At 44.3% G+C, this 26,980-nt stretch overlaps 1 protein-coding gene and 1 long non-coding RNA gene across 2 annotated transcripts; one reads left to right on the top strand and one right to left on the bottom strand.

Moving 5' to 3' along the window:
• Window positions 1–28: 28 nt before the first annotated feature.
• NOL8 (nucleolar protein 8) lies at window positions 29–26,752 on the top strand. The gene is made up of 17 exons (XM_025931574.2): window positions 29–314; window positions 1,292–1,519; window positions 2,097–2,159; window positions 3,502–3,580; window positions 5,200–5,335; window positions 5,849–5,917; window positions 7,904–9,736; window positions 11,243–11,350; window positions 12,077–12,196; window positions 12,426–12,516; window positions 15,095–15,233; window positions 16,829–16,906; window positions 22,087–22,349; window positions 23,779–23,905; window positions 24,401–24,471; window positions 25,698–25,777; window positions 26,242–26,752. Exons 2-17 carry the CDS (start codon window positions 1,381–1,383, stop codon window positions 26,290–26,292), a joined length of 3,447 nt encoding a protein of 1,148 aa, XP_025787359.1. The 5' UTR covers window positions 29–314; window positions 1,292–1,380; the 3' UTR covers window positions 26,293–26,752.
• LOC147574634 (uncharacterized) lies at window positions 13,381–18,379 on the bottom strand. Its single transcript, XR_015243364.1, has 2 exons — window positions 17,331–18,379; window positions 13,381–13,644 (listed from the first exon to the last, which is right to left on the bottom strand). It is a non-coding gene; the product is annotated as an uncharacterized LOC147574634 (long non-coding RNA).
• Window positions 26,753–26,980: the final 228 nt, after the last annotated feature.

The following is a 26,980-nucleotide window of genomic DNA, read 5'->3' as shown; positions in this document are numbered from 1 at the left end:
CCTCCCCCACCCCCCGCTGTCTCTTCCGCAGTCCTAGGCAGAGAGTCGAAGAACTGAGGGCGTGGATTCTTTAAAGTACGAATTAGAGAATTTCGGTTTGGGGTCCTTTGCGGACATTGAGGGCAGAGAGGCGAGGCGCCGCAGTACTCCAGAGGACCGCAAAGGAAACAAGGAACGCCCTGGAACTGAGTGTGGTAACGGAACCTTAGGAGCCTGGATTGGAACTCGAGTAGGAAGGACTACAGAACGTGCCTGTTGGGACACGTGACTGGAAGTTAGGGGCATGGGCGCCGCTGGCTGCGGAAGACAGCGTGGTGAGGAGGGATTTGGGGCGTTGGAAGTGACCGGGTTGTGTGGCACTCTTTCCCTTTCCGTTTTTGGGTCTCCGGGAGGGAGAAGACTGGGGTGGGCAGGCTGGGGACGGGGGAGGCTACCAAATAGATGTAGGCTGACGCCCGGAACACGAACCGTGCTTTGGGCTTCTGGGCGCAGTTTTGGGGTCGCGCGTAGGAGGGGTCACTTATCCAGTCGGAGCTGAGATGAGCGGGATGAACGATCTCAGGATGGGCCTTAAATCGCAGCAATTCTGGAATAGAGACTCTTCCGAGTCTCTTCTAATCCAAGTTCCCTAGTATGCGTTAAGAATTACAGGTTCTGAAATTAGATCTGGTTTATTACTGAGGCTTCGCCGCTATTTGTCCTAATGGGAGACTGACTTCACCTGTCCTGCTCATCTAAACCACTTTGTACAACGCTGGCACGCAGTGTTAAAAACAGCAACAACAACCCTGTATTCTCTGTGGTATCGGTTGCTCTCATTGTGACTGAACAGCGCTTTGCAGATGCTTGTGTTGTGACGTAACGTTGTAGTTTTGCCATTTGTGTACATCTCATATGACCGGGAAGCTCCAGGATGGAGAGCTTTTTATCCTGTAGCATATTAACCTGCCCCATCCCATTTTTGTCAGCTTTTGTTACAGTGAATGTGTGGATGAATAAAAGAAAAACACCTGGAATATGCATTAGTGAAAGGGGCTAGAGTATAATATCATGGTCATTTAGATGGAAAGAATTTTCCTGTACCTGTGTCTGTTATGAGTGTGAGGTGTTGTTCCAAAGTGTGTTCGTGGAAAATGTGGATGTGGGGCGTGAGCAGAGTCTCCAGTGATGAAGTTTGGAAGACAACAGAAAGTGAAACACAGGTCCAGGCGACCAAGTTGAAGTAGAAGTTGCAGGGAAAGTAGTTCGGTTTGGTTTGTTTCATTTTGTTGTTTTTTGTTTGTTTTTTTAGATTTGAGAAGAACTAAGGGAAAGAATTCTCCTGCACAGATAGAGAATAATTTTTCTTATTAGAACATCCTAAGTGTATGCCCAGCATTCATGAAAGCCAACAGAGAAGTGAAGCGCCTTTTTGTGGGCGGCCTTGGCCAGAACATTTCCAGGGCAGACCTACAAAATCAGTTCAGCAGATTTGGAGAAGTTTCTGATGTGGAGATCATCACACGAAAAGATGACAAAGGTAAATTTATACTCCTTCATGGGTTGTTAAAGGCAGATACGATTCATATCAATATCACAAAATAAAGGAACCCTGGAGGTGAATGTTAGCCTTGAACACTGAAAGTATTTCATTACAAGATACTGTTGTGTGTATGCCATCCCTCTGCCCTTTGCCTTGAAGGTGTTATGTAAAATGTGGAACTTGCTCAGAATTACATTTCTGGGATCAAAAAGCATTCTAAATTCCAAAACATCTGCTTTCTGAAACATGCAACTTTCAATTTTCAGAGCTAAAATTCTAATATTTCCAAGGTGTCCTGTTAAATAGAATATCACTAACATACAACAAGCAAAATGTTTAACTGACTGCTTAACAATTTATTTTCTTAATTCTTTTGGAATATGTTGAAAATCGTGCTTAGAAAAATGCATTCTTTGTATCCAATGAAAAATAAAGATTTTTCTTTGAAAGAGTAAAGTTCCAAGAGTCATTTTTTTTAATTTAGAAACTTAATCATTTTTACATTGTTTTCTGGGTAGGAGTTTAAGGTTTGGTTTTTGTTTTGTTCTGTTCTTTGTTTTTGTTTTTTTTTTAGGAAATCCACAGAAAGTCTTTGCGTATATCAACATCAGACTAGCAGAAGCAGACCTGAACAAGTGTAAGATTGTTACTATGCTTTGTATTCTATTTGCGGTTTCATGTCATTGTGTAACTCGACAGCTACTTTTAAGACATCCAGAGGAATAGCCATGGTCAAGGGAATTCTAGTATCCTACCATTCAGGATGTGTTTAGGTCCATCCCACCTGGTGTCAGCAGACATATAGCAGCACATTGCTAGTGGGTTTGCTCAAAAATGGTATTCTCAAATATTTGGGGCAAGAGACACGCTTTCATAGGAACTGCCTGTGACATATATGCCCTTGGGTATATGCCATACTCCCTTCCTCGATGTGTACATTTTTAGGCAGCTAATTCTTGTCATTAAGCACTGTTAGGAGAGGACTTTAGATGAAATCTCTACCAGTAAGTTGAGTAAAGCTGAGGGTAAACCGTGGCCTTCAATGAAGTAGGAAGGAGAGATAATTGGTACTGCCACTGATGTAGTAACGTATGCTCGTTACTTGAGTCTAAAAAGTCAAAAGACACTGAAAAGAGAACATGCTAATAAAGAAAGAGGGCCATCAGCCTTCTGTGTTATTATTTGAAAAAAAAAAAATTTTTTTTTTATTTATTCTCTTGTACAGTGAGAAATAAGTGGTGGTAAAGAACTCATCAGTTCTACTGTGCGACCTGTGACAAGTTGTTTCAACTAGAAGCCCCAGTTTATCTGATGTATGACAAAGATACTGCTGACCTAATAATATCACTGCAGAAATTAAACCGAGTAATACATTACTACATACTACATGTGGTAGTACCTACCACATGGAAACTTCTGTCAGTGGTTCTTATTAAAGAAGCTGGTAGCAGGTATTGAGAAAAATCAATTACTAGGGCATAGCATTTGAAACACAGTGTAGTCACTTGTGGCTAATTTATTTGCAAGTTACATAGTGATAATTTGTGAGGTGATGAGTAGAAGCTGTACAGGATTTCAGTGTCCTCTGATTCACCTTAGAAAATTATACTCCTGTTTTTTAGTTTTAGCATGGGAGATAACAATAAAATGGTAAATAAATGTCAGTCATCTACCAGAGGTTCCTGGCATCACTTTGTGAAGGAGTGACAAATTTTGCTATATTTTACACATTTGCCTCATTCTGTTCTTCCAGGAACAGAAGGGAACACTGGGCAATAGGGAGCATAAGGACTCTTGGGGTGAGTGGCTCAACTGAGACCACAGCCTAGGCCTTTTCTCCCAGGCTTTGTTTTCTTTACTTCTTCTGTGTCTTTTTGTGATCGATAAGTGTACTTTTCTTAGTACTAATTGTAAAAATCACTTGCTGCAATATATTTTAGCACTGGCGTGTGTTTGGATAACGATTCTTTACTTTATAGGTATGTCTGTTCTAAATAAAACAAAATGGAAAGGTGGAACACTACAAATTCAGCTAGCAAAAGAAAGTTTTTTGCACAGGTAAGATTTGCTTGGCGTGGATTTAAACCGTGTTTTGTTATATTGTAAATGGTTTTATACATTCACTTAATTGATTTGAAACTGTCAAGTACTATGTTCTTACAGTCCTAGCAAATTTAGGCGTTACAAGTAGAGCTAAAGTCCCTTTGAACTGTGACTCCCCATGACCCCAGACCCACCAAAAAAAAAAGATAATGCAATGCATTTACGTATGTTTTAACTCATGTAAATATATACCTATTTTATTTTTTTACACACAATTTTCTGTGATGATGTAGATCTTCCCCCTTCTTTGTAGTGATTGTTTAACTGTTTCAGAAAATGGCTATACCACAGGTACTGGTTATCCCCCACTCATGATGAACATTTAGACTATTTCTACCCGTCATAAGAGATGACCTTGGAGGATGGCAGCTGCACGGTGCGTGGGTTCCTTGGGTTCCTGTCAGAAGGGGAGTTGTTGTATGATAGGGTTATGTACATTTAAAATTTTAATAGACACTATTAAGTGTTTATGTTGATTTTGGTTCTTAAAGCGAGTGCCATACAAAGACACAAAGAAAATAGGAAGTTCCTGTATGAGAGGCATAGGTTTAATTCTGCAAGTGATTTAAGAACAAGACAGTATAATAATCATTAGAGCATTTTAAGATTCTAAAGATATTATTCTCAGGGAGAAAAGAGTACAGTTTGGGAGCTTTCCAAATAGGAAACATTTTAGGGATGTACAGCTGCAGTAACCAAGAGAGTTGACTAGATTGTTCTAGGCCAGGGAAATGGCAGGGTCTAAAACAGGTGTCAAGCAGCATGCTGAAGGCATATTTTGAAGGACTGGTCTAGTGACAGAGGTGAGAATTTGACTCTGTTCTTCAGCTCAGGGCCTCTGTGAACAGGGTAGTGATGGAACTTGATCTAGGGGCAATTCAGTGCCTACTCTGTGCTAGAACTAGAGCCCTGGTCCTGGGCAGGGTGAGCGTGGAGTGTCTGGGCAGGCATGCCTGAGGAGCATGAATCTGACAGTCGTGGAAGGAAGAACATAAAGGAAACAGACCAGGGGCAAGAGGCTGCTGAGGACTGGTCAGTGCAGCTGCCCAGGCCTGAGTAAGGTAGGGGAGTTTGAATTGGAAGGTTGAGATGGCATTGTGTATTCTCTTCATTAAGAGCGTGGAAATAGAGCACCTGGGTGGCTCAGTCATTAAGCATCTGACTTTTGCTCAGGTCATGATCTCACAGTTCGTGAATTCGAGTCCCACATTGAGTGAGCTCGAGCCCCACTTCTCTCTCTCTCTCTCTCTCTCTCTCTCTCTCTCTCTCTCTCCCTCTCCCTCTCCCCCTCTCTCTCCCCCTCTCTGTCCCCCTCTCCCTCTCCCTCTCTCTCTCCCTCTAAGTGTAGAAATAATCAAGACTTGGCAGACTGGGCTCTGAAAGACACCCCTTCCTCCTGAAGAAGAGTGAAGGGGTTGAGGGTGAATAAGATGCCAATAGTGAGTAAGCCAAAAGGGAAAAGTGAGAGATCCTAAATGCTTACATAAAGTCAGACAACTTTACAGTAGTAAAATAAAACACTGTCAATATATGGTTGGTTGTTTTAACTCTTATTTGTATCTTCTTTGATTCAGATTGGCCCAAGAGAGAGAAGAAGCAAAAGCAAAGAAAGAAAAATCAACGATAGGCAACACCAACTTCTTGGAGAAGATGGGTGTGGTGGATTTCCATGTGAAGGCTGTGCCAGGGACCGAATTGCCAGGGCACAAAGTGAGTGTCCACTGGCAACCCCAAGTTGCCCAGGCACCAAGTCCTGAGACCATGTGACTGCGACTGTCGTGTCTAGAATGGCTGCTTTTTCCCTTGATTTGAGGCACCTAATATAGGCAGTGCTTAGGGTTTTCAGTGTGCATTTACAACTCTCGGATAAGCACAGTTCTCCCTCATTTTACAGAAAGAAATCAAAAGTGGAGGTGGGTCTCCCAAGGGACATACATAGGTGGTGAGGCGTACAGGCAGGTCCCAACTTTGCCTTCTTAATGCGTACTGTTAGCTGTTGGCATCCCACGTGGTATGTATGGGACCGATGGCTGTCCTGCTTCTCCTTCTTTCTTTCCCCAAACACTTTTTTTGAGAACTCCAGTTTCATTATCAAAAACAAAACCCAACAGTAATCACGGCCCACTGTGAGTTTGATTTTTTTTATAGTGTTTATGCAATATGGTTAATCTTTTCTGTTTGTGACGTGTACAGTAAACGTATTCCTTTTTCTTTTTCTTTTAGAATTGGGTTGTGAGTAAATTTGGAAGAGTATTACCAGTCCTTCACCTAAAGAATCAACATAAACATAAGATATCCTTTGCAAACAGCCTTTCAAAGTGATTAGTATTTACCTCAGCAATGGATACTTGCAAAAGTTCACTTCATCACATTAGGATTTCACTGCCTCTGTCAGTAAATCTTAGATTATTTTTTTACAGTTTTTATGTTCTCAATTTCTAGGCAAGGTAAGACCTACCCACTTGCATGTTTGAAACAATGAGAGGTTTGATATTAGTGAATGACACTCAAAGAAGCACTTTTATGGATTAACTTTCATATCCTCCTTGTCTGATATGGATTCAAAGCCATTGCCAAAGGCGCTAAAGAAGGCAGGGTGGGGGGGTGGAGGCTCGGGCCTTGTAGGCCATTGTTAAAGAAGGTTTCGGAGGAAGTGAGGTATGGTTTGCATTAATAGAAAGTGGTAGGAAGACCAGTAGTTAGGAGCGTGTGGACAGGCAGGAGACTGGTGTGTGCCGAAGTAGTGTGGATCCTGGATGAGTAAACGCAGATGCCTGTTCCCTTGAGGAAACGCAGTCAGGTTGTGCAGGACCTTGAATTCCTAGCATCCTGGACTTCTGGACAGAGGGTGCCACCTGTGTATTCTTTAGCAGTAACCCGCGTGCCGGTCGGTCAGGGAAACAGAAGCTGCTCCGGGTATTTCAGAGCAGATGCAGTGCATACACTGGTTTAAAAAAGTGCTGGAGGAGCAAGCAGCTGGCAGTCAGAGTGTCCGAGGGTAATAACCCCAGTACAGCACCCCACCCCGGGGCTAGAGAAGTACAGGTATGTCCTCGTTGCTCACAGCTGCTGTGCCACTGTGGCCCCCGGACAACTGCCCACAGCTGCTTCTGCTGTCCCTGCTGCTGGCCCTAACGTCAGGGAAAGCAGACTTCCTCTCAGCCTTCCACCAGTGGCAGCAGCTGACAGCAAAGAGGAGGGTATTGAAGGACAGACGGTGTGGAGCTGGAGACAGCAGACGCTGCCCAGCACACCTCACATATTTGGCGGGCGTTCAGTAGTTCCTAAATGCTGAAAGCAATTTACATTTGCCTGTTCACAGGTTTTAGTTAATCAGCATGTGCTAGCTGTCATCACAGCACTTTGACACTAGCTAGAATCTTTCTAGACTGTGTTAGCAACAAAACAGGCCTGGAAAGAATTACTAGCTTTTTTAAAATTTTTTTTTATTTTGGATTTTTTTTACATTTATTTGTTTTGAGAGATAGCACAAGCGGGGAAAGGGCAGAGAGAGAGGGAGACACAGAATCTGAAGCAGGCTCCAGCCTCTGAGCTGTCAGCACAGAGCCCGACGTGGGGCCTGAACTCACAAACTGTGAGATCATGACCTGAGCCGAAGTCAGACAGTCAACCGACTGAGCCACCCAGGCGCCCCTTGTTTTTGTTTTTAATAATCTTTACCACCAACATGGGGCTTGAACTCAATACCCCGAGATCAAGAGTGGCATGCTCTACCGACTGAGCCACCCAGGTGCCCCACTAGCTTTCTGATAAAGATCTGTGGGATGCCCTGCAGAGTGAGCGGGATGTGGGATAGATGCTCCTGAGCTGAGAAGATCAGAGCTGGGATGAGCCAGTACTGAGAAGGCAGGAATGGTCGAGAGGAGTGGAGAGTAAAGGCTTTGCAGCAGCTGGCCATGCCCCACTGGGTACCCCTCTCTACTTGACTGTACAGTATCAGCTCAGTGGATGGATTTCTCAGATGTACAGAAAACAGTGTGTGGCCCCTATGCCTGCTATGTAACCTGAATGGGTTTGCCATTTCTGCTGCCTAACAGTGGTGGCACTCGGATTTAACTCTGGACGTGCTGTGTAAAGCTCAGTTCCGCAGACCCTGAGGTCACTGAGTGAAGGGCTCGTTCTTTTGGATGGGAAAAAGAGGATTGGCTCTGAGTAAGTGACCCGCCTTAAGATTGCACAGTACTCAGTATGCTTCACCAGATTCTTAAGTTTTCCCAAAACCTAGTGCCTCTGTTTTATTCCTTGACTTTTGGTGACATCATGAAGTATGACCCATCAAAATACTGTCACAACTTAAAGAAGATCGGGGACGATGTCACAGATGTCACCCCTGTGTCCCACCTCACTTGGGAACTGGAAGGAGGGGATGATCCCATGAGTAAGAAGCGACGAGGGGAGTTCTTTGCCGCTCACAGCCCCCCCAGGAAGAGGATCAAAGTGCAGAAGAACGAGGCATGTGCTGCGTTTCCAGCTGTAAGAGCAAGACCCAGCAGGGTTCCGGGGAGTCTGCAGCCCCTACAGCAAGAAGTGACACAGGAAACACCCTGTGATCCTGTTACTGCTCCGTTACTGCATGTACCTGCTTCTCATAGCCAGAAACTTAAAAATGTATTTGTTCAGACTTCTGGCATGGGAACTACCAGGAACAGAAATCACATGTCTGATGATGATACACATTCCAAAGAAGAAATAAGACTACTGATCGCAAGAGAGGAAAGCCTGGAGAAAACTATGCGGTCGTCAATAGATGAATCTGCAAACGAGCCCTTCGACGTTGTAAGGGGTGATTTCAAACCAGATGTTCGCAAACTGCGCTCTTTACCAGGGTTAGGTGATGCGTCTTGCCTGGCTGGTGAAGACCATGTCATAGGAAGCGATTGCAACTATGATTCAGGAGACACAGATGAGATCATTGCAACAAGGAAAAAGCCCAGTGAGGTCAAAAGCAGTACAGAATTTTCACAAATGGAAACGTCTGTACACAAGAAAGCTTTGAAAAATAGAAAAAACTGTGAGCTTTCTGATCACTCTGTTGAAGCCCAAAACAGAAAAACCAACGCGGAACTAGCCGTCAGTCCCGGGGCTACATCCCACTCCAATAGCTGTGAAGATGTGGGCTCTGTGTCAGAATGCAGTGGGTCTGAGGAAGATGAGGAGTACAATGCTCTGATGAGAAACTGCCATCGTGTGAGTCTCACTTTAACTGATCTGGAACAGCTGGCTGGCAGTGACCTGCAGGCTCCAGGACATGACCCTGAGAGCGGTGACCAGGAAACCCCCGCCAAGTGTGACGAGGCCTCCAAGAGCCACAGGACTCGGGGTGGACTCCACAGACGCCAGCAGTGTATCCATCCTGCGGAGATAGTGGCCGCCCTCCTAGAAGGAGAAGAAAACACCCATGGAAAACAGAAACCAAAGGAAAACAGCCTAAAGCCGAAATTCCAGGCTTTCAAGGGGGTACGCTGTCTCTATGGAAAGGAATCAGTAAAAAAAACCCTGAAAGACAGAGTGGCCTCTGAGGATACAAATAAAGATCAGCATTCCTTGAAACGTGATCCCAGTGGCCTGTCCACAGGAAAGGGGTCCCCATGCGCTAATGACTCACCAAGCGAACTAACTCCTCTCCAGCATGCAAAGAAGGCAAGTGACCCAAACCAAATGCAGCCTGAAAAGAGACAATCCACTTTTGAGAGCAAGGATCGCAAGATGGTATCCCCAAGCAATTCGGAGAGGGGAAGTAGAAGTCCTACTTCTAGTCTGTTGCCGTTAAAAGATGAGAAATCTTTAAGTCTTGGTATAAAGACCCCCAGGATCGACTTTGATAAAGACAGTTACCACGGGACCAGAAAGACAAGAGAGGGCTCTGGAAGGAGCAGCCGCATGGCCCCTGGGAAAGCACTGGAGGGCTCTTCCAGGAGAGCCGCTCAGGGCAGCAGCACGGACTCCCCACTTCCTGTAACCGTTTGGTCAGGCTTGCCCGCTAAGGGTAAGCATACTGACGATAACGAGAAACGTTTGGCAGCCTTGGAGGAAAGGCGGAAGGCAAAAGAAGTGCGGAAGCAGCTGGTTCATAACGCCCTGGCAGATTTGGTGAGTGCGTGCCCAGTCTGGACACCACGAGGCTACCCTTCCTTCCAGTGAAGATCCTCGTGCCCCTCAGAGCCTCTGTCCCAGCACCGACCTGTTCCATGTTGTGTCCCTTGTGTTAGAAGATTTGGTCACCTTGTTTTTAGCATAGACCGGAGAAATTGAGATTAAACTATTTACTGAAAATATTCTTAATTTGTTTTAATCTAAAGTTTTCCTCCTGATTTCTTTTCTTTTAAAAGCTTTAACTACTATAGGTCAGTGATGTGTCCTAACATGTCCGACTTCACGTGTAAGTCACTTGCCAGTGGTTTATGTCTCACTAAAATTCACTCTAATGAGGCTTTATGCATTTTTTGCACAACTATGTGCATCTGCAAAGTCCCAGCCTTCACAGTAAGTGCTAGACTTAGGGAATGAGGGTCTTGGTCCCTGCCTCTGGTGGTCGTTGTCTCATCCCGTTTCAGTGCCCCAGGACCCAGAGAGAAGAGTGCCCATGCACCCTCAGTACAAGGAGGTGCAGCACATCAGCCAGGGGGAAGGGTGGGGGCTCCCTCAGCCTGAATGGACTCTGAGGTAGAAGGATCAGTGAGAACTGGTTGGGCAGAAGTAGGAGGGTGGGAAGGGAGAGGGAAGGGGTTCCGTGGGAGGGGAGCAGTTTGTACAAAAGTGAGCGTTGGCAGCCACTATAGCCGAATAGACAGAGGACAAGGGTGCTCGAGAGAAGCAGGCCAAGTTGCGAAAGGCTGTGGAGGTTGGACTTTATTCTGTGGCTGGAAAGGAAGAGAGTGAAGATTAGTTGTGTATGTATCGGAACAGGAATCAGCAAACCATGGCTTGCAGGCCATCCATCCCGTTTTGGTACAGTCTCCAAGCTGACAATGGTTTTCACATTTAAAAGGGTTCAAAAAAGGGGCGCCTGGGTGGCTCAGTCGGTTGAGCATCTGACTTCAGCTCAGGTCATGATCTCACTGTCCATGAGTTTGAGCCCCGCATCAGACTCTGTGCTGACAGCTCACATCCTGGAGCCTGTTTCGGATTCTGTGTCTCCCTCTCTCTCTGCCCCTCCCCTACTCATGCTCTGTCTCTCTCTCTCTCTCTCTCAAAAATAAATAAATATTAAAAAAAAATTTTTTTTAAGTTCAAAAAGGAAGAATACAGGACCAAGATCATATGTGGTCTGCAAAGCCTGAAATATTTACTCTCTGGTTCTTTAGAGAAAATATTTGCCGGCCTCTATCTGGGTAAGATTGTTCAGGCTATGACAAACAAGTGAAATGGGACAAATCTGGAACTGGAGAATCTTTGGGAGGTCATGAGCCAGAACCAGGGCAGTGACAGTGGGAATAGATTTAAAAGATACCAAGAAGGTCCACTGGACCAACTGGACACAGAGAGGAAGAAGTTTTAAGTTTGCCTGTTGGGAAACAAGTGGGATGAGAAGGGGCCTTGTCCGGGGAAGGAAAGAGGGGCTATCTGCAGGTGTAAAGCTCTTGTTGACTTCTCTAGGATGGTCATCCAGAGGACAAGCCAACACACATCATCTTTGGTTCTGACAGCGACACAGAGCAGACACCAACTCGGGGGCAAAGCCACCCAGGAGAGGAACCAGTAAAAGTAAGTATCTCAGGAAGTCCACATGGGCATTCACCACTCTTGCAGATCCGTTTCTGCCTACTGCAGACCAAGACCTCCCCACAACTGCCAGGTTCAGTGTAAAATCCTCCAGAGCCACAGTAGCCCCAGGGCTCCCCAGGCTACCACACACACAGACACCAGGGACCTTACAGATTTTCCCCCACATGAACCTGCCTTCCACATTGTCTGCCAGGTAACATCAGTCCTAGTGACACCCTGTAGAGTGTGTCCTGTATGACATCCACACCCCCATGCCCAATCCAGACTGCACTGGGAGCCTCGACATTAGTGAGCCAAGCAAGAGGCCAAGTCAATGTCACGGAGTCAGGACTTTGCATTCTGACTGTCCAGCCTTTCCTGGGAGAGGCATCTGGGTTACTGGTTCTTAAGTATGGGCTTAAGATTACGTAAAGAAGGAATTGCAGGGGCGCCTGGGTGGCTCAGTCAGTTAGGCATCCGACTTCAGCTCAGGTCATGATCTCACGGTCGGTGAGTTCGAGCCCCACGTCAGGCTCTGTGCTGCCAGCTCAGAGCCTGGAGCCTGCTTCGGATTCTGTGTCTCCCTCTCTCTCTGACCCTCCCCCGCTCATGCTCTGTCTCCCTCTGTCTCAAAAATAAACATTTAAAAAAAAATTTTTTTTTTTTTGAAAGAAGGAATTGCAGATTGTCTCGGTTGTTAATAAACTCTGTCTGCATCTGTTCCAGGAGTCTGTGAGTAGAGCATCTGGGAAGCTGTTTGACAGTGAGGATGAGGAATCCGACTCCGAAGATGACAGCCACAGGTTCAGAATTAAACCTCAGTTTGAGGGCAGAGCTGGGCGGAAGGTTAGTAAAGGCTGAAAATACACCTGTAATACGTCCATGTTTTTGACACAGTTGTTAAATCTGCGTAAGTGCAGGCTGACCCAGATCTGCTCCCCAGTGTTCGGTGTTCATTTTGATGGGTTCGTGGGTGGTGAGATTATGCAAACACTAACGTGAATTTGAGGGTGAGGGGAGGGAGGGGAAGCACTGTCTTGGATCATGGCTATCGATTATCTGTGTGTCTGTGTAGCTCATGGACTTACAGTCTCACTTCGGCACTGATGACAGATTCCGCATGGACTCACGATTTCTGGAAAGTGACAGTGAGGAGGAACGGGAAGGTAAACACCTACTGTCTGAACCGTCCTGTGTCAGAGCTGGGGCTCCCTGGGGAATCGTCTGGTCTGGCCCCTTTGCTCGCCATGTGGGGAGCCTGCACCCCAAGACTTCCGGGTGTGAGGCCCATGACCCACTGTTGCTTACTCAGTACTCCTTGAACTTGTTGGTATATATTAAGCTGCCAGAAAGGACAGGAAAGACCCCGTCTTCCTCTGCCCTGTCCCTGGCACAGGGGAGAAGGATGGGCCCTACCTGACAGTAGTTTGGTAGGTCCTGGCAAGGTTGGGGAAGATGGTTAAGTCCCACATGGCTTTCTAGAAACAAAAGCATTGGTCTTCCGCCCAGCGTGCATGCTGGGTGCAGGTCCTTCAGAAGCAGTACCCCACCAAGTGCCAGTCTGCTTGCATTCGTCCCAGTGTGGGCACATTGGCAGCAGTGACGATCCCTGACTTCCTTCTCAGCAGTGGCTCCAGACTTTTTCTACAAGACCTTCTGTGCTTAAGTTTCCATCTTATCCTTCGAGAAAACCCTCTCCTCCCACCTGGCCTGGAGGAGGGTCACTTCAAGTGAGGCCCCCACTTCCCTCTCAGGTCTCTGTACCTCTCTGTCCTCACAGCGCATTTCTGTCCTTCCTGAGTTAATCTTGGGCCTCACCATTCATACTTGCTGTCCCCCCTTCTCAGGGGTGTGCTCCTGCTGACAGGGCCATTCCTTCCACCTTACCAGCTTCCGAGTCGCCATACCCACCTTTTTCATTCTAAATTGCATCTGAATCAGAAGCGGTTGGCTTTTTATCGTAGACTCTAACAAAGTTCTCTTTTGGTCAGCAGAAGAGTGGACGCAGGATTAAAGCGAGAGATGGCTAATGTCGGGGAAAAGACAAGAGCCCCGAGTAAGGGTCCTTGCCCCATTTTTATTAGGATCAGAAGGCTTACAAACATGGCGATGGACGTGCACAAAGGGACAATGAATCTGTGAACATTAACTTGGTGGCCATGAGAGAAAGGGGTCTTGAAGATATTCGTGGATAGGGGTTTGGGTTAATACAAACCAAATCCTGGCGCCGGGCAGTCAGGTTGAAGGTTGTTTACAGCAGACCTGAGGTAGCACCTCTGTTTATCTTAGCTAGCCTAGGGGATGAGATAGATAGAGGGAATAACTTCAGGGTTGACAAGACACTTTTTCTTTTGTTAACCATCTCCACTCCGGGCTGCTTTGCCTGCATCGCAGTGGTCCAAAGTCCAATTCACCAATGTACCTAACCTGGCCCTATTCTCCTATGAAAACAGCTTTCTGCTATAGTACTAAATTTGGGGTGCTTTCACCCTGAATATCTAATCTTGTTGTTTCTATGTGTTGGGCACCTTTGCGCCGTTTCTATTTCAGGTCTTTGCCTCTCTCTATTTTGGGGGGCTTAGCACCCTCTCCCTATTTTGGGGTGCCTTTGCACCTCCCTATTCCTGGCACCTTTGTGCCTCCCTATTCTCGGGGTGTTTGCACCCCCTTATTCTTGGGGTGCCAATCTGGTTTACCCATACTCGGGTGTGAGCATTTTATGACTTTGTATTTCTTTATGCCTTGTCAACCCATTGTTGTAAGCCCGGGGGATTCCTAAGCTTATCCCCCACAGCTTTTTATTGAAAATGCACTCTTTGCTTTGAACCTCTCTTCTTTGAGGTGATTGTCCTGTGCCAGAAACGCTTCTGGAAACCAGGGTTTGGAGAGCAGGTTCTGCAGGGTCCACATCAGCGTGCCCGTCAGAGCCGCTCGAGCACTTCCCTGAGGAGGCGGGAGCGGGCAGAGCAAATTGGCCTGCATTTAGCGCTGCATGTGGAGGTCGCTTTCGGAACCTCTGCCTCTTGGGTCTGGGTCCACACGACACTCTTCTGACTTGTGGACCCTCCCAGCAGTGAGCAACCCCACTCAGTGCAGTGGTGTTTCCTCGGCTTCGGCCTCGCCGGCCTGCCCATGGTGTCTGTCCCTGTCGACCACCCGACTTGAGATGTCCTCTCTTTGCTCCCTTTGTACCAAAAATTCCCTTGTTTTCTCCCAATTCTTGTTCCTGGTTCCCGAGGTTCTGTAGGTAGGTTCCTGTGGCTTTAGCCTTCTCTTGTACGTGGGCATTTCCCAAATGTGGGTCATCTTTGCTCCTGACTGTTCTTTTCTCAGTGCCATCTTTCACTACCTTCTGTTTTTAGATTTACGTGTAATTTAAATAACATTTTTAGAATGTTAAAAAAAAAAAGTTTAATTACTTTAGTTTTGTAATTAATATCTTGCTCTTACATATTCAATATTTACCTTAAAATTTTTGAGTTGCCACTGAAAGCCATTAAATGCAATTATGTTTTCATAATTACAAACAAGAATAGGACTTTTCATTTGTTGGTCATGAGACTTCTGGATTCCCTGTGGCACTGAGGGGCGTGGGGACAGGAAGGCTAGGAAGGTGGGGTTTGGCCCTTCTTTCGCCTGTCTGAATGTGCTTTGCCCGTGTTTAGGTACTTGTAAATGTTTGATGGTTGAGACTGCTCAGGTAATGTTTGCCAAGAGATTGTTAATTACCCTTTTACCTCTTAGAGGAAAACGACAGCAGAACTGCCGAGGAAGAAGAGCTTGCTGCCGAGAAGCTCAAAACTCTGGACGTTGTGCAGAGTGTTTTGCAAACCACCCTCAGCGATTCTACACACAAAGGATCAGTAGCTGCTAAGAAATTTAAGTATGGTTTATGTACCATCCCATTCCATCCTATTTTCCTTTGACATAAATGCCTTATTGAACTCTGTATAAAAGTAGACCATTGTAAATGTTGTGGGGAGTGTGGTTGGCAGTATGTATCAGTCCCTTAAAAATATACTTCTCTTTGATCCAGGTTCACTCTAGGAAACTAATCTTAAATTTTTTCTGTTTATGTACTTAGATGTCACAACAGCATTGCTTCCATTAGTGAAGCAGCTGGACAGTGATTTAAATATTAACTGTAGGGGCACTTGCATGGCTCAGTTAAGTGTCCAACTTTTTTTTTTTTACGTTTATTTATTTTTGAGAAAATGTGGGAGGGGCTGAGAGACAGAGAAAATCCCAAGCAGGCTCCACACTGACAGGACGGAGCCTGATGCGGGGCTCGAACTCAAACCAAGAGATTGTGACCTGAGCTGAAGTCAGACACTCAACTCACTGAGCCACCCAGGTGCCCCAAGTATCCAACTCCTGATCTCACCTCATGTCTTGATCTCAGGATCGCGAGTTCAAGCCTCATGTTGGGCTCTATGCTAGGGGTGAAGCCTGCTTTAAAAAATAAATATTGGGGCGCCTGGGTGGCTCAGTCAGTTGAGTGTCCGGCTTCGGCTTGGATCATGGTCTCACGGCTCATGGGTTTGAATCCCGTGTCAGGCTCTGGTGCTGACAGCTCAGGGCCTGGAGCCTGCCTCAGATTCTGTGTCTCCCTCTCTCTCTGCCCCTAACCCACTCACATTCTGTCTCTGTCTGTCTCAAAAATAAATAAACATTTATAAATAAATAAATTAAATAAATACATACTGTGAAACTTTATAAATGTAGCAGTTTATACTACAGAAAATTTTAAACACATAATTTGGAAAGACTAGTGTTCCTTATACACCAGCTTCTACAATCACTACCATGTGACCAGTTTTCTTTTCTTTTTTTTTTGTTTTTTTGTTTTAATTTTTTTTTAATGTTTTTATTTATTTTTGAGACAAAGGGAAAGCATGAGCTGGGGAGGGACAGAGACAGAGGGAGACAGGAACCGAAATGGGCTCCATGCTGACAGCAGAGAGCCTGATGCAGGGCTCAAACTCATGAGCTGTGAGATCATGAGCTGAGCTGAAGTTGGATGCCTAGCCAACTGAGCCACCCAGGTGCCCCTTGTTTTGTTTTGTTTTAATGTAAACTCTACACCCAAAGTGGGACTTGAACTCAGCACCCTAAGATCAAGAGTCACATGCTCTACTGACTGAGCCAGCTGGGCATCCCCAGTTTTCCTTTCTATACCTTTACTCACCTCCCCAGCCTTTCCCCCCTAAAATATTTTATGCAAATCCAGTTTTATCCATATTTTAGTAAGTGTAAAATAGTTTTTAATGTTAAAAAAAGATCCAGGGAAACTCAAAACTGGGTAATTTAAAATATGACTGTCTCTAACAAGATTCTGACACTCTTCTTTGGTTGTGTGGTTTTGTCTTGCTCAAAAATTGGAATAGCTCCAATGTCGACTTAACGATTTACTATTAACTTTTTGCGTTATGTTCTGATTTCTCTCTCCCAATTTATTCCTGTCTGTCGTTTACATAGGGATGTCATACGTTATGATCCAACAAGGCATGACCATGCCACTTACGAAAGGAAGACCGATGATAAGCCAAAAGAAAGGTAAGTCAGCTACTTCTCTCTGGAGGAGGATCATAGAAATTAATCTCATTTCAGACAATAGTAGTAGATAGTAGCCAATATCTATCCACTGGTCCACATTGCATTGAATTTAAGACCAGGGAGGGAGGGGCGCCTGGGTGGCTCAGTCGGTTAAGCGTCCGACTTCAGCCAGGTCACGATCTCGCGGTTTGTGAGTTCGAGCCCCGCGTCGGGCTCTGGGCTGATGGCTCAGAGCCTGGAGCCTGCTTCCGATTCTGTGTCTCCCTCTCTCTCTCTGCCCCTCCCTCGTTCATGCTCTGTCTCTCTCTGTCCCAAAAATAAATAAATGTTAAAAAAAAAAAAATTAAAAAAAAAAAAAAAAAAAAAAAAGACCAGGGAGGGAAAAGTTAGAGTAGCATTATTGATGTGGTGGAGAAAGTCTTACCTTTTAACAAAGAAGTCTCATGCAAGTAAATGGCATGTGCTCCTGGGCTGCTCTGGTGCCTCCTACTTGTATTAGTTTCTTGTGGCTGTTGTAACAAATTACCACAAACTTCACTGCCTTAAAACCACAAAAGTTACTGGGAGTCTGAAGTCAAGGTTATTGGAAGAACTACATTCTCTTGCGTTCAGGGGAAACATCTGTTCCCACCTCTCTCCTGGCCTCAGGTGCCTGCCAGCAGCCCATGGTGGTCCTCGCCTGGCTGTGTTCCTCCATCACTGGAGTCTCTATATCTGTCTTCATGTGGCCTCCTCTTCTCTGCATCTTTCATCTCTGTGTCTGTTATCAGCACACTTGTGATTACATTTAGGGCCTGTCTGGATAATCCTGGAAAATCTCTTCTTTGCAAGGTACTTAAAAACTCTGCAAAAACCCTTTTTCCAAATCAGGTAATGTTCACAGGTTTTAGAAAGTAGGGCCTGGACATCTCTTTTTGAGGGCAGCGATTCAGTCCTCTCACTCCTTCAGCGTGGTAGGAACTTGTGTTTCCCATACATGCCCTATCAGTTTGACAAATATGGCACATGTGTGGAGCAACCACCAAGTCTGCCTCGTTTAATTCCTTCATTTTCGGGCTTGAAAATCACTAAAGGCATGTGGTATTCTGAATTAGATCCTGGAAGAAAAAAGATATCTGTGGAGAAACTGGGGAAATGAGAATAAGGTTTGAGTTTAGTTAATAGCGATGACCCTATGTTAATCTATTTGTTTTGACCATTGTACCAGAGTTACAGAAGATGCTACCATGTGGGGAAACTAAGTGAAGGCTATTTGGGAATGATGTACTGTCTTTGTCACCTTTCTGTAAATCTAAAATTTTTCCAAGATTAAAGGTTTCTTTTAAAAAGAATCAGATCAGACCAAAGTAGAAGTAATATAAACATTTCCTGCAACGTAGAATTTTTGTATGTTATTCCAAATAACCCACATTGAACGTGGCATTTGAGTAGGGTATATTTTGTATATTTATTTTTATATGTAGGATGTATTATCTATTGCTACATTAAAAATTATCTGAAACTTAGCACCTTAAAACCACAAAGACTTAGAACCTCAAAGTTTCTGTGAGCAGCCTCTGTAGGTGGTTCTGGCCAGGGTCTTTCAAGAGGTTGTGGTCAGAATGTTGCCCTGGGCTTAAGTCTCCGCAGGCTCGACTGAGGCTGGATGGCCTGCCTCCAAGATGGCTCCTTCTCATGGCTGTGGGCCAGTCCCTCACCTTGTTGGCCTCTCCATTAGGCCGCTTAAGTGCCCTCATAACAGGGCAGCTGTCTTCCCTCAGAGCCGGTTACCCAAAAGAGAAGGAGGAGGCACGGTGTGTTTTATGACCTAGCCTTGAGCCACACACTGACAATCGGCCCTGTTCGGTTTTCTTGAAACAAGTCTCTAAGTCCAACTCATAGTTTGATTGGGGGGATGGTGTGGCTTGTAAACACCACCTCTCAAAGGGAGAAGTGACGAGGAATTTGTGAACACATTTAAAACCACCGTTATGCACCTCCTGGCACAGATTGTTTATATTCCTGCCACATGGAAAATATGCTCACCCCCTCCCTGGCTTCCCCAGGACCCTCACTTCTACAATATCCATTCAGAATCTGGGATGCTGTCATCCAAATCCCATCTAGGGGCAAATGAGGCTGAATGTTGTAATTCCTAGAGTACGACACCTTGAGTGCAGGTCTTGTAATTAGAGACGGGAGAGAACTGTGAACCAGAGAGACTGGTTACTGCCCATTCTCGAACACAGTGGTGGGACAGGTACAGGATGGACAGCTCTGCTGTCCGGAGAGGATACAGGAGGCACAGGGGGCACCAGTCCGGAAGAGCTTTGACAAACATTTTGACAAAAAAGCTTTGGACAAACATTGGGAGTTCTTAGATTAGAACTGTGGGCCTGGTAATAATTCTCCACGGTCTTGACTCCGCCTTTTGAATCATCCTTCCTTTTTCATGAACAGTCGCATGGGCTTGTGGCTAAGTAATTTTCTCAGCCTTCTTTTTCCTAGTAGAAATGTGGGAATCCAAAAGCCTTTTGCTTGTAGAATATCACGGTACCTATCAATCCAGGCTAGTGTTTCTCTTAACCTATTTCTCTTAAAATATTTGTGAATCTCCTGTGAATCTCCTATGGGTTCACTCCCATTAGACAGGAGCCACACCCACAGATCATTTGGAGACCAGCTTATTTTCCTGTGGACGTCTGCTGAGACACCACCTTTAAATTCCTCAGGAGCCTCGTTTGAACAGTTGAAGTTTCTGGGCTATGGCTATGGTCTTAACAAAGGATTTTGTTTTATATTTAGACTGGGGTCTACACATTTCTCTGTTAAAAGATCAGAGAGTAAATATATTAGGCTTTGCAGGCCACAAGGTCTCTGTTGCAGTACTCCAGTCTGCCTTTGTAATAGGAAAGCAGTCACAGGCAATATGTGAGTGAGGGAGGCTGGGTTCCAATAAAATTACCAGTAAGACACTAACATTTGCATTTCATGTAATCTTCCATGTCACAAAGTCATTTTCTCTTTATTTTTTCCAACCATTTCAGACTGTAAAAGATTGCATTGTAGCTTGCATCCCACACATAAATAGGCAACAACCCGGCTTTGGTCCTTGGGCTCTGGTTTGCTAACGCCTGCTTTAGACTATGTTTTCTGAGTCTTAGATTTGCTCTTTGCTTAGAAGCCAGTTCTTAAATTTCATGTCATTTGTGTTCTAGAAATTAGGAGTCTTCAAGATCATGAGGTCCTAGCTTCTTATAAGAAATATCTTCCTTCAGTGAAACTATCTGCTCGCGTTGTACTGCAAGCACCAAGAAGAAACCAGCAAATACCCTCAGACCTTCCCAGACACCTTCCTAGCTAGCTTCTTGTTCATAGGCATGTCCCAGGGCCCACTTTAACAGAGATGATGCAGTGCTGCTGAACTTCCTGCCGTGGCATAACAAGGATCCCTTTCCCCCAGGTTTCCAGTAGTGTTTACCTCGATTTCCCACAGCCCTACCTGCAGCCTCCTCAGTGGCTATGTAGTTTCTACTGGCAGTTTCTGCAAGGCTCTTCAGGCTCTTGCCTACACCCTCATTGCTGCCTCCTGACCTGCCCATTACCTGGTCTGTGCAGCCCCTCCTCTGGTTTAGATTTGTTAGAGCAGCACTTCATACCTCGGTACCAAAATCTGCATCCATCATGAATCTCTGTGTTAAAACTTCCCCAAGACTGAATAGCTTGGCCTTAAAGATTTATTAGGTCCCAATTTCTGTGGGTCAGGAATTTGGGAGTGCTTTACTGAGTAGTTAAGGGGCTCTCAGAAAGCTGCATTCTCCGAGGGCTCAAGACTGCCTGCAAGATGGCTCACCTACGTCTGTTGGCAGGAGGCCTCCATTCTTGCCTCTTGTTTGGCTGTTTGAGTGCCCTCAGGGCATGGCAGCTGGCTTCCCCCAGAGATGGTGGTGTGGACGGGGAGAGAGCAAGGAGAACCTTGTGACCCTCATCTCCATAATCACACATGGTCATATCAGTCTTACTCCACTCCTCAAGAGGTCATTAAGTCCAGCCCACACTCAAGGGATGGGAAATTAACTCCCACATCATAAAAATGGATCAAAGGATCTTTAGACCACTTTTAAAACTGCCATATGGGATGAGCACTGGGTGTTGTATGGAAGCCAATTTGACAATAAATTATATTACTAAAAATAAAAATGCCATAAGATGGTTCAGTGATAATCGTGTGGAACTGTCTGAAGTACACCGTTTCTCAGAGTTCAGTCTCATAGAAGGCATATCTGTCCTTAAATCCTGGCCAGGTTGGTTTTCTAAATGAAGTATTAAAAGTATCTCTCTGTGACAGTCTCCCTCAAGAAGGCATTCATTTAGTATTTTAGAATAGGTAATACAGTTAGAATTTTGGCCCAATACTACTCATGATATATGGAGTGGACTCTAATAGGAAGAATGATTTTAGTCTTGTAATAGTTAAAAACCCAGTATTGGAAATAATCATGGAACTTTTTATCCCAACTTCAAAGACAAAAATAAATGCAGAGCAGGTTTAAAATGACATCAACATTCCATATCAAAACAGAGTAGACTTAGCACATTTATAATTCATTTCTAAAACCAATGTTGTAAAAGCCACAGAATTTTACTTTTTAAATGTTTATTTTTATTTTGAGAGAGAGAGACAATACGAGCAGGGGAGGAGCAGAGAGAGAATCCCAAGCTGGCTCTGCACTGTCTGCATGGAGCCCGATGTGGGGCTCCATCACACGAACCGTGATATCATGACCTGAGCCGAAATCGAGTCAGAAGCTCCACCGACTTAGCCACCCAGGCGCCCCAAAATTCACAGAACTTTAGAACTTGTAAAGATCTTAAAAGTTATCGGGTTTTGCATGTTCATTTTGCAGGTGAGGAAACTGAGGCCTTTTGTGGTTAAGTGATTTTCTTAAAACTAATATCTTAGGTGTGATTTATGGAATGTAACTCAGGATGGGAGGGAGATATTCTTGTGTAATGTTTGGAGCTGTTTGACATGGTTTTCTGTATTAAAAGCTTATTGGTCAAGATTCTGCTTTTATGAGTAGAGTTTCATATGTGGATCCTCTGGGTTGTTGAAAGAATGGGTTAGTTTTCCAAGGTGTTCTAATTTCTGGCAGCTGATGGTCTCTTTGTGACGTGCGTGTCTGTATGTGTCCCTGCAGTAAAGCAAAACGGAGGAAGAAAAGGGAGGAGGCTGAGAAGCTGCCTGAGGTGTCTAAAGAGATGTATTATAACATTGCTGCGGACTTAAAAGAAATATTTCAAACTACAAAAGTTACCAGTGAAACAGCAGACGACACGCCCTCTACTGAGAATCGTGATGGCGAGAAGGTCCATGAGCCCGCGCCTCTGACAGCTGGGGCCTGGCAGCCTGGCGGGTTCACATTCTCCTTTTTTGATTCAGATGCTAAAGATGTAAAGGAAGGTACTTTCTAAATTGTTTTAACTTTTTTACTTCAGGCAGCTTGAACGTAATAGATTGAGTCTACATTAAATGTAATAATGTAACATTAGTTGGAAAGAGAATTATTCTCTTCCACCTCAATGAACAATAGCAGATTCAGTATTATATGGCCAAGACCACGTGCCTGGAGCTGTGTTCACACAGCAAGAAGGGTTTTTGCACTTGAAGGAGCAGACGTCTAGCTGCCACTCGAAGGGGAGCATGTACTGTGCAGCATTCCTTCTCCTGGATGGAAATAATCATAAGAAATATAGGGAGTCATTTATTTAAGTAGCTTCTGTCTTACATGCAGTTGGAAAAACCAGGACCTGTAGCAAGCCGGTGCCATCTGGTAGGGAAAGGTGGAAATAGGCAACCTTGGCTTTATACAGATGCACTGTCATCGACATGCTGGTTGCTTCCCACTTAATCCTGGGAAATGTGCCAGAGCCTGGAGAAAAACACAAACTCCAGCACGTACAGTTTTGCGTTCCGTTTCAGGAGGTTCATGTCTGGAAGCCAGCGTGACCCAGAAGTTAACAGTAGCTGTTAGTTAGGCTGCTCTCCCTTAGTGTTTAAGATGGAAGTGCAGCTGTTGTGGAAGCTCACCGAGAAGCCGGCTGTGCCCATGTAAGAGAATGCCGCACACCCACCTACAGTGTGATACCATGCTTAAAGTAGCATCCATGCGTGCAGCAGATAAGTACTTAGTGTCATTTCTCTGGTCCTCTGACAGGAGGGCAGTGATCCAGTTTTTCAAAATTTGTTCTTAAGTAAGATACAATACATCATGTGCTCTTCTTACATTATTCTCTTGCATGTGATGTCCCTCTGAGTAGCAAGGTCAGTCCTAAACTGCTGAACAGACCTGGTGTGATGTGGATATTGACTGTAACTCTTCTGAAAGCCAGGTGTGAGAAAATTCACTTTGAAATGAGTGCTGAGACGCCTCGGGTGTGATTTCCGTGCTCCAGGAATCAGGGGCACTGTCCACATCTTATAGCAGTGGCTTGTTCAGCGGTTCCAGAAAGACCATTTGGAAACTGAAAATGTAAAGACAGATGTTTCCTTTCCTCACTGATGAATAAACAGGGAAACGTGGTTTCACTGCAACGTGTTCTATTTTGGGCTTCTCTTGCTAGCACTTTTGTTCTTTTATGGTACACATTTATAAACCTTTAGTTTTTATATCTTTTTATAGTATTACTATATTTCTTGTCAGATCACCTTGGTAATGCCAAAAAAACATGACACTTTGTCTCCATTAATATTGAAAATCCAAAAAGATATTACTGATTTTAAATTAATGATTAAGATACTGGACCCTTAGAGCTATGTGTGCATGGTCAAAGCGGTCACATGAGTGTGATCGGGTACAGTCCTGTCCCCTTTCATTGCCATGATGATACAGATGCCTATAGAGTTGAGACCGTGAGAACTGGGAAGGTTGTCTGGCAGGGAGCCCCTCGTTTCCAAGACAGCAGTTCTGAAGAGGAGGATGTTACAGAAGAAACAGACGACACGAAGCCCAGCCCGAGGTAAGCAGTCTCTTTCTGTGCAGGTCTGTTTCATAATTTGTAGAGCCTGAGTTAGACATGCTGATAGAACTATCCAAATTTATCTTCACAAGACAACTTAATTTTCTTTTCAGCTTCTTTAGAGTTCTCTAGCCTTTCTGTAACAGGGATCACGTCTCTTCCTTAAAACTGGATAGCACCCTGTGAGGGGTATGAAGTCCTGGGTTTAGCAGGAGGACCCTGGAATGTCCCATGGGAAACACTGGCAGATGGGGTAGCAACACTGGGGTGAGACGGTCAGCCACCACCATGGGACATAAGTCTGCATTACCAAAGCTTCAGGTAGAAGAGAGGATGCTGAATACAGGGTGGAGTCACTTTAAATCAGGGCAAAATGAGCAAAACATAAAGCAGATATATTTAAGGAATAGTTCATTTATATTTTCAGAACATTTCATCTGAAATGTTGAAATTAACTAACCAGTGTCTCTCTCTCTCCCCTCCCTCTTGTTTCAGAGAAGTATCAGTACCTGAGAAAGAGACTACAAGATTTTTCTTTTTTTCTAAGAATGATGAAAGACTTCATAGTGAGTCCATTTCTGGATTAAATGATATAGAACAGGAAATGGTACAGCTCTCACACTGTGCACTCCAATACAGAAACACGCATCCAAGAAAGTATTTGGCAAAAATTTTGATCCTTTGCAAGGTCATGTGGTTCAGCTGTCTCTGTTTTTGGACTCACACAGGTAGACTGGTTAAGCTCTGGAAGATGAGAGCTCCCACTCCCCACCTCCCTCCCTCATTCATCATCATCATCATCAACAAGGGCTTCTTTGTTGTGGGGACTTGCTTAGATGCTAGATGGGCAAAACTCCTGTTTTTCATACCCTGATGAATGTTCATGTGAAAACTGAGGCTCTTGGTGAACTCATTTTTTTTTCAATCACCTAAGTTTATCTTTTTAAATATAATTTGTTGTCAAATTGGCTTACATTAAACAACCAGTGCTCATCCCAACAGGTGCCCTCCTCAATGCCCATCACCCACTTTCCCTCCCCCTGCCCATCCACCGTTTGTTCTCTGTGTTTAAGTCTTTTGTGGTTTGCCTCCCTCCCTCTGTTTGTGACTATTTTTGCCTAGTCCCTCCCTAGCCTATGTTTGCCTAGTCCCTCTGTTTGTGACTATTTTTTCCCCTTCCCCTCCCCCATGGTCTTCTGTTAAGTTTCTCTAGATCCACATATGAGTGAAAACATTGGATATCTGTCCTTTTCTGACTTATTTCACTCAGCATAATACCCTCCACTTCCATCCACACTGCTGCAAATGGCACGATTTCATTCTTTCTCATTGCCAAGGAGTATTCCATTGTGGTGAACTCATTTCTTAAAGCCTAGCACAAACAGAAAGCAAGATACATAATAGTAAATGATACATAAACGGTAAAAATTCTAGCGGCTCTATATTTTCATTTTGTAAAAACAAAATATTTTTTAAAATAGCATAAATTGTAGGGGCGCCTGGTGGCTCAGTTGGTTAAGCGTCGGACTCTTGGTCACGGCTCAGGAAGTGATTTCGCGGTCATGGGATCAAGCCCAGTGTCAGGCTCTGCACTGAGAGCATGGAGCCTGTTTGGGATTCTTTCTCTCAAAATAAATAAACATTTTCTAAAAATAAATAAAATGAAATTAGCATAAATTGGGGAAAAAACGGTGTTAACTAGAATTGAAGACCTTGATAATGCCAGCACTAGCATATCATCCATTCTAAAGGCATTAATCCTCTGCCTTGTCTTTTGATTTTCCCTTATGAGGTTCTCATTTATTCTGGAGAGGAGTGGGAAGTAATATCAGCAGGAATTCTTGGGAGGCCAGAACAAACAACTTGCGTATGGTGAGTAACAGTATCCCCATATTGTCTCCTCAGATGGATGCACTGTTATGTCTGTGTGTTAGTATTTGTCTGGTGTAAGAAATCGGTAGTAAGGAGTAACATGTAAGACACAAATGGTGACACCTGAGGCCATGATTTAACCTCTCAAGAGTCACCATGGAGGAAGGGACTCTGTTTAGGTCATGCCATATCTGGTGCAGGTGAGGAACCTAAGAGCAGCCGCCTGTGTGGGCAAGTTCCCGCCATGCTTGTTAAGTAAGAGTAAGTCCTGAGTTTGGGGAACACTAAAATATGGTTTCCATATTTAAAAAGTTTGAATATTCCTTGTTCATTCCAAGTGAGCACTCCCATAATGCTTTCCATAATCCTGACACTGAATAACCCAAATTTTACTTTATAGTTACTCAACACTTGAAAATGATTCACATTTATGTTTAACAAAGGCTTGATTTACGTTTTTCTAGGACTGTCGGAAGAAACATAAAGATGCCAAAAGGAGAGTGAAACCAAAATAATATTAAATGTCAGCATTGGTTTTGATACTGAATATGAGCAAGGCTTACCTATGGAAATCGGGTGATGCAGAAAATAATTTTAAGTGAGAAAGAATTCAGATTGAAGGGATTCAAAATCTGCCTGGTTGATATCACTCTGTTTGCTATCTTTTTCTGTGGATTTGCTTGTATCTCTTTGTAAGTAATTCTGCAAAAAATTAACATGAACTTTTTTTTTTTAAACAAAGCACAAGACAACCCCTCAAAATACTTTTTATATATAATCTCTGTGCTATCTTCAGTAACTAATGGGTATCTTCTAATTAAGAGTTTACATAAAGTCTTTTTAAATGTATGGGTAAGAGCACTTGTGTTTTCCAAGTTAGGCTTTGTGTGAATTATAGGCTACATGAATTATGTATTTTTGATTGTATATTGTCATTTTTTTAAAAGATGAATACAAATCAGTCTGAGTTCCGTACTTGTGTCCTAATAAACAACTAACTGAAATGCAAGGCATTTCAGATAAGCATCATAGGAGAGTTCTCTGAGGACCAGGAAAGGGTGCCAAATAGAGTTTTCCTGTCCTTGGCCTCTGAGAATTAATAGAGGCAACCCATCAATCCCAAAACTCTGGTTTGACCAGAGTCTTATGAAAAATCCAAGTTAGCCATCAGGACTCTCAAGTCCAGATAGGGAAGCAGATTTA

Source organism: Puma concolor, chromosome D4 (assembly GCF_028749965.1).
Source record: "Puma concolor isolate L17-30 chromosome D4, mPumCon1.1.hap2, whole genome shotgun sequence".
NCBI classification, from domain to species: Eukaryota; Metazoa; Chordata; class Mammalia; order Carnivora; family Felidae; genus Puma; species Puma concolor.
This window is presented reverse-complemented; position numbering and strand designations above follow the sequence as displayed.